The sequence below is a fragment of the Neomonachus schauinslandi genome, chromosome 5 (assembly GCF_002201575.2).
Source record: "Neomonachus schauinslandi chromosome 5, ASM220157v2, whole genome shotgun sequence".
Lineage (NCBI taxonomy): Eukaryota > Metazoa > Chordata > Mammalia > Carnivora > Phocidae > Neomonachus > Neomonachus schauinslandi.
Genome location: NC_058407.1, coordinates 169,537,494 through 169,545,224, shown reverse-complemented (window position 1 = coordinate 169,545,224; position 7,731 = coordinate 169,537,494). Strand labels below are relative to the sequence as shown.

Sequence of the window (7,731 nt, the reverse complement as noted above, 5' to 3'; positions counted from 1 at the left end):
CTGGTCTTTGAAGGGAAGGAGAGGTGGGCTGTGCCTTCCTAACCTAACCTAACCTTTCTCTGATGATGTTGGGCTAGAGAAGCCTTAGGCCCCCTGTCCTTCTTAATGCTCCCCGGCTCCGTCCCGGTGTTGAGTGCCTTTTTCCTGCTGTGTCTGGAGTGGGTGGGGGCTTTACCTCAGTATGGGAGAGGTGCTGCCTCCCTGTGCTGAATGGAAAGAGCCCAACAGTTTCCTGTATTTTGGGAACAGCTTTCCCAGCCTCTTTTGTACCCTAGTGATTAGCTCAATAAACATGTTTCAAGCAGCTGGTTCCTGGGTTGTGGCTTGAGATTGTTAAACTAATGCCCATCAGGTTCTTTGCTGGTGTCTTAAGCGGCTCTGCCTCGCTCGCCCCATGGCCCAGTGTACAGACAGATGCCGGCCTTTCATGTGCCCCCAAGTGCTTTCATGTATTGGCTCGAGGCTGCTCAGTAACTGGGACACATGGTGAGGCAGAGGAACTGGGAAGACACTGGCTACCTTTCAGTAGTTTCTCTAGAGAGCACCGAGGAGGGCAGGCAGAATCCCTGATGGCTGGAGCGTGGCCTCTCTCACCTACACTGAGAATAGACCATACACCTTGGCAGCCTTCACCCAAGGGTTCTTTCCAGGGGGAGGTTCGTGACTTCATCCCCAAGACACCTATTATAAGTTGAAATTGTATAGAATCTCAGTGTCTGAGTTAGGAGGAAACTTAGAAAAGGGGCTCCAAATGTCCAACCCCAAAATCCAAGACTTCGATGCTGCCTTCTCCTTTAATCTTGCCTTCCCCAGCTGGTTCCTCACCAAGTCCTGTCATGTCATTCTGCAAAATCTCTCTCATCTGTCAGTCTCTTCGCTCAGTGCAGCCATCATCTCTCACTTAGGCCACCTCTGGAAACCTTCCTCCTTCAAACTCTTTTGTTCTCGTTCTGCTTCTTAAAAGAGCACAGCACCTCTGCTCTCTCTTTGCCCCCTGACAAGCACGCAGATATGTGAAGACACTCTCGTCACTTTCTACTTTGACTGTTTAAGCCCTTCAGCCTCCTCCCTGTCCTGGGCATCTGCTTTAACTCCAGGTTCTCACTGTGGTCTCCCAAGCTGGATACAGCCAATCGGCTGGTGGTCTGTGCAAAAGGAATCCTGACTTCCCGTGATCTGGTCACTCAGCCAAACTCATTTCTTCCTTCTCCTCCCTTCCTCTCCAGCACCCTCTCCTCCAGATAGACGCTAAAGGTGGATTTAGGAGTCTCTTTGGAAAGGCAGCTGACCTACTCAGAGATCTTGAATCTGTATTAAGGGGCAACAGGTCCAGGGAAAGAAGCCCTTCCTATGGGATCTGGGAATGGAGTGGAAGACTAAGGTGAACATAGGAGGTCACTAAGGATCCAGGAGGAGAAAGATTCCCAAGTTATTTAAATACCAGCCAAGCTGAGGGTACTTCACAAGATCAAAAGAAAAACTCGGCAGCTCTGTAAATATGGAGATCTTTATGCATCCAGATGGTGCAGGGTGGTGAATTGAGCCTCAACCTTAGAATATTTGCAAGTTTTATATCATGCTCCCCAAATTGTTTAACACTCTTTATGGAGGGGGTGGGTCTAGATCCTCTCCCCTGGAATATGGGCTCTGTGATTGCTTAATAGAATATGGTGGACTGATGCTGTGCCAGTTTCTGAACGCTGAATTAAACTAGCAGTTTCCAACATCCTGTTTCTTGACCTGTTCACTCTTGGAGCCCAGTCAGCAGGCTGTGAGACAGCCCCCAAGCAGGCACATGGAAAGGCAATGTTTGGGGGTCCAGCTAGCAGCCCTAGCTGAAGTCCCAGCCTATGTCCAGTATCAACCACCAGACGTGCTTCAGATATGAACCAGATGATTGTAATGCCCCAGGCCTCATCTTTTCTGTGCCTTTTCCAGATTCCTGACCCATAGAATCTATGAGCACTATAAAATGTTTACACTTAATTTGGGGTGGTTTGTTACATAGCACTAGTAATTAAAAGAGAACCTTAGAGTCCTAAGACTCCAAATGTTTGGGCATGTCTGTCAGTTAAAAGAATTATATAAACATTTACCAGTTTTTTTTAAAGATTTTATTTGACAATGAGAGAACGTGCACACGAGTGAGCACAAACAAGGGGAGATGCAGAGGGAGAGGGAGAAACAGGTTCCCCAGTGAGCAGGGAGCCCGATGTGGGGCTCGATCCCAGGACCTTGAGATCATGACCTGAGCCGAAGGCAGACGCTTAACGACTGAACCACCCAGGTGCCCCCCGCAAATAATAGCTTTTAAATTATTTTAAATCATCTTCAATTAAGGCTTTTTCTTTTTTAACCTTTGTTGTGGCCAGGAGCTGCACCAGAAGGTGAGTTGGTGGTGGTCTCTCCTAAATTATAAAGTGAAGAGATTTTTTTCAGATGGCTGAGGAGAAGAGTCTTCGGCTAACAGGTAAGTCATCCTGTGTTTTGAATTCCAGGCAGCACTGACTGGGGATGTTACAGGATGAAGAGAGTGTTCTTGGATGGCACGAGAGGATAAGGGAGCAGGACGGGGGAAGGTTTATTTTCACACACAGGCATTCTGAAGTCTTCCCTGAGCTCTGTAGTTCCTTCCCTGGGGTAGGGTGGAACACAAGACCTGGAAAGGACCCACACAACAAGTCTTCCTTGAGCACAGATTCCCTGTGAGCCCTGCGTGTGCAGTTGGGCTGGCTGGAGATGTAGGCACTGAAAGAGGGGGGTCAGACGAGAGCAGAGCATAGAGGAGTGGCCCACCCGCCAGAGGAACCCTGGGACACTCGGGAAGACGAAGGAACATACATCAACTTTAATGCAGTAGAGAGCCAGCCAAGGGATGGAGTGGGGGAGCAGGAGCTGCAGGATAAAGCAGCTCCTCTCGGCACAGAAGCAGCTCTCATCGGGATGGGGGGCAAGCCCAGCCTCGGAACTGAGCACAGGTTATCCACGGATGGGGCAGAGGATTGCTGGATTTTGATCAAAACCTTGTCATTTAACATTTTTAAATGTGGGAGAGACAACTCAGCATAGTTGTAATAGTGTGGGTTCTGGGGCAAAAAGTTTTGTCAAATCCTGGCTTCACTGTGTACTAGCCTTGCGACCCTGGGCAGGTTACGTCCTCATAAGGTCACTGTAAGTATGGAACGGATCTGTGGGACTTGCTCAGAGTAAACTTAGCGCATAGTGTACACCTTGATGTTACCTCTTATTGTTACTTTGATAGGGAACATAAATGGCCATTTCACGACATTTAAGATATTTGTGAAAATGATCAGTTAGGAGTCTCACTCTACAAACTCAGGTGAGGAAGGTCTCATAAAATGATGGCCACCAGGGGCACCTGACTGGCTCAGTCCGTGGAGCGTGTGACTCCTGATCTCAGGGCTGTGAGCAAGAGCACCATGTTGGGTGTGGAGATTATTTAAAAATAAAATCTTAAAAAAAAAAAAAAATCTGGTCACCAACATTCACTGAGGGCTGGAGCCAGGCGTGAGTGCAGCACCATGAGCTGTGAAGCAAAGTGTCGTCCCTGCTGGGATATTGCTGCTTTGGGAGGTTAGGTTGCTTTGTCTAAGCTTGCACAGCTATGAAATTATGGCACCAATTCAACCCCCACGGGCCTGATTCTAGAGACTGATGCCAGAGGATATAGTACTGCAGCAGGACGTGAGCTGGGTGTGGTTGCAGGGACTTCACTGAGAAAGGTCAGAGCTGGAAGTGGCCATTATCAGACCTGGGTCATCTACTGTGTGTCTCTGTACCAAAAAGGGTAGAGGCCCAGCAATGCAGGCCTGATGATGCAGGGCTTTTGTTGGCAGGTTTAATGACCTTGTGTATGTCTGGAGCTCAGAATTCTGGAGATTGTGCAGGAATAGCCAAGAAAGTTTTGAGAAAGGGCAAGGTCATCAGATCAAAACAAAAGCATTCTACTTAGGACCTTGTGGTATTGAAACAGAAATAAGCAAATGAATCAACAGATAGATTAGGAAAGAGAATCCAGAAGTATATCATTTGTAAGAATTTATGATCAAGATGGCATTTCAAAACAGGTAAAGACACTTTGGGGACATTGGCTCTCCACCTGAAAGGTTACACTATTTTATACCATCCCCAAATTAAATTATTTAGGGGCCAAAAGGAAACCCTTCCTAGAGTTTGGGATAAAACAAAACTTACAGTGTTTCCAGAAATGATAAAATATGGACAGTCTGAACCTCCTGAAAAAATGGGGAGGGGAATGACAGGGAAAGTGAAAGAACTTTGATGTTTTCTATGTTTTAAATCGTCTACAATGAGAACTGAGGGGACAGTGTGGCTTAGAAGACAAAATGGAAGATGGTGAGTAGTTGTGCCATTGCTTTTTGTCCCATCGACCACCAAGTATTGCTCTCCCCTTGTGTGATTGGGCTCTGAAAGCCAGCCCTCCCTCCAGGGCTTGGAGTCAGCCCCGGAGGACTGGCCCCCAGGCAGCCACCGCCCAGGGCCCACCGTCTATGCAGTGGTTGTTCGAGGGAAATGTTCACTCAGGGACAACTTCCCAGAGGTGGTGGGATTTGGGCCTCGCAACGTGGGGAGGATTTCAGTGGGTGGGAGGAGGGCTTCCAGGATGGGGAGGCTGAGGGTTCATATGCCCTTGTGCTCTGCCTCCACACTGAGCTGGGCTCCCACCCTGTCAGGGGAGCAGTAGTGGAGGAAGTGACAGCAGGTCTGAGTCGGGTTTGGAGATTGGCCCATCGGATCTGAGTGAAGGTCACCGGGTTGAGAGGACGCTCACTGGGCTGGGAGCAGTGAAGTGATTGACCTGGAGGCCCTGCTTTTCTAGGTTTTCAGGCGTGGATGGGATGAGAGTCTGCCCAAGAGACGGATTTGGTTTTTGGCTAACATAGGATTAAACGCACCGTAACGGGCAGGGACAGGGCCACAGCTCTGTTCTGACCACACCTTGGACAAAAAGTCCTCAGCACAGGCCCTTGGCTCTAACCCTGAGCTCACCAAGCTCCTCTCACCCCACGCAAAAGCTTGGCACAGGAGAGGACAAGATGCAAATCATTCTGATCACAGCATTCTGGTTGCTCTGTGTTCTATAAACGAACAGAAGCCAGAAAGCAATTTGGAGCAATACTTCGTGGAAAGAGACAGCTTGAGACAGGGAGGCGGCGGAAGGAGTAGGACAAAGGGCTCAGGTGGTCAGGATGGGAAGCCCTTGGGGTTTCCTGACAGGCTGGAGATGAAAGAGAAGAGCCAAAGAGGACTATGCCTCTGGCCCAACAGCTGGAAGCCCCTATGCCCTCCACTGTTGGGGGGAGGCTGCAGATGGGACAGAGCTCAGTTTGGGGGACGTTTGTGACAGGCATCCAAGAGGCAACGCTAAGTGGGCCGCCGGACATGATGAAGCTGTGGTTCAGGAGGAAGGTCTGAGCTAGAGATCCATAGATGAGTCAAGCTGGGCGGCTCTCAGGTAGCCCCCTGCTGGCTTTCCTGCTAAGGATCTTCCTTCTTCCCAAATTCCTGTACATTCCCCAGCCCTTAGCTGGGGGGCGGGGGCCAGAGGCTTCTTCCTAAGGAGAGACCAGGGACCCCTGGTTCTCCGTCTCAACCCCCTCGTACTTCCCAGGGCCTGGCCTGCCCAGGCGGTTACTTGGAGACAGGGCTGGGAAAGGAACCTGAGCCCGCTGCCCCACTCGCGTGCAGCGCAGCCTCGGTACAGGGAAAACCTGGTTGCTGTGGCTTTACGTCTCTCAAGACGGGGGGTCCGTTGCCCTGTGTTCACCAAGCCGAGGCAGACAGAGGAGGAAGTGGGGCAGGGGCGTGGAGAACACTGAGCGCAGCTGCTCCCCGGGCCTGCTCGCACATGAAAACTTCCTGCGATGAGAACGGAAGCACAGGTGCTGTCCCCACCACGACAGCTCCCAGAGCTGGGGCCAGAGGGAAGCCATGGACAGGCCTCGGGCCCCAGTCCTGCTCTTGGCGCTGCTGACACTCTGCATCACTGCTGGTGAGTTGGGGGCGGAGAGAAGCGGAAGACATGGGGGTCAGGCGGAGACCCAGCCCTGGGGTGCTCCTATGTCTCTATCCCACAGGGACCCCCGAAGTGTGGGTGCAAGTTCAGATGGAGGCCACCAAGTCCCCGTCCTTCACTGTCCGCTGTGGATTCCTGGGATCTGGCTCTGTCTCCCTAGTGACCGTGAGCTCGGGGGGGCCTGATGGTGCCAGAGGGACTAGGCTGGCTGTTTTGCACCCAGAATTCGGCATCCAGCAGTGGCCCCCTGCCTGCCAGGCCGACTGGGAAACCAAAACCAGCATCTCCCTCACCGTGAAAGAAGGGTCTGCGGGGAGAAGCCCCAGTCCCAACACCACCTTCTGCTGCAAGTTTGTTTCCTTTCCTGAGGGCTCCCAGGAGGCCTGTGGGAATCTCTTCCTCAGCACAGACCAAGGTGGGGCTCAGGAGAGGGGGGCAGGGAGGGAGGAAGGACACCAGCCACCCGTCTGGTACACCTCTTTGTCTATACACAGGGCTCCCTGCCCCTACTCCAGCTCCCATACTGCGGGCCGACCTGGCCGGGATCTTTGGGGTGTCAGGGGTCCTCCTCTTTGGCTGTGTTTACCTCCTCCACCTCCTGCATCGGCAGAGGCACTGGTGAGACCCAACCCCTGTCGGGCCCAGTCTAAACCCCAGCACCGGTGGGCTAGCCACTTGCTTTGCTTCTAACCCGCCTCACTCTGCCAGGTCCGTCATGAAGGTCCAGCCCTGCCTTGCCAGTCCCCAGACACAGCCGCGAGCAAGGGTAAGGACTGGGGGATTGTTTGGGAGTGGGGAACAGAGGAGGCTGCAGCTGGGGGCGGGGCGGGTCCTGTGAGGTAGAGCCTAACTTGGGCCTCCTTCCCCCTCATGCCTGCAGGGGGCTGGTCAAGCTTTCCTGGTCTCTCTGCAGGCCCCCTACACCACCGTCAGTACCAGCTGCTACGGCCCGGCAACTCTGGACACGGTCCTCCCGCTGCAGCCACTGTCCCGGTGGGCGGCACTGCCCGCCCACACAGCCTGCCCGCCCCAGCCGCCCGCCCGCTGGGCACCCCTGCCAGCCTCCGCACGCGACAGTTTCATCTCCATGGAGAACGGACTTTATGCTCAGGCGGGAGAGCGGTCTTTCCAAGCCGGCCCCAACCTCGTCCCTTTCCCGGACTCTCTGGGGCACAGAGCCGTGGAGGGGCATTTAGGAGTTCGATGAGAGGGACCCCACGTCCGCTTGGGCCTCCTCTCCTCTCAGACCTCTGGGACCCCCTTGGGGTGTCTGTGTCCTGGGGGCGCATAATCTTTGCACATCTTATTTTATTCTTAGGCCTGCATAAGTGTCTCCACACATACTTGGCCAAGGCCCCCTTGCTGCGGATGTGGTCAGCACATGTGCACGTGTGGGCATGTGTGGGCACACGTGTCTACGTGAGGTGACAAAATCCCATCCCAGGTTGTTTCCTGTTTTCAAGTCCCCAGTCCTCACAGGTGATGTTGATAAGTAAAAAAAAAAAAAAGTGGTTTCTGACTGGGGCCTTGGCTGGACCTTTTCTTCTTTAAGGGTTAAGAAGTTAGAGGCAGTTTCAACCCCTGGGAGGCAGGGGCCAGGTTAGACTTCGATGGGGATAGGCCTCAGCCTGGGAGATCTCCCACCTGCCCGCCCCCCCCCCCCCCCCCCCCCC

General features: G+C 52.8%; 1 protein-coding gene across 1 annotated transcript; it reads left to right on the top strand.

The window, feature by feature from the left end:
• Window positions 1–5,906: 5,906 nt before the first annotated feature.
• Window positions 5,907–7,292, top strand: PVRIG (PVR related immunoglobulin domain containing). The gene is given in 6 exon segments (XM_021680093.1): window positions 5,907–5,984; window positions 5,986–6,034; window positions 6,120–6,473; window positions 6,553–6,676; window positions 6,767–6,824; window positions 6,972–7,292. Coding segments are annotated over 6 exon segments (957 nt in total). The 3' UTR covers window positions 7,266–7,292.
• The last annotated feature ends 439 nt before the right edge of the window (window positions 7,293–7,731 follow it).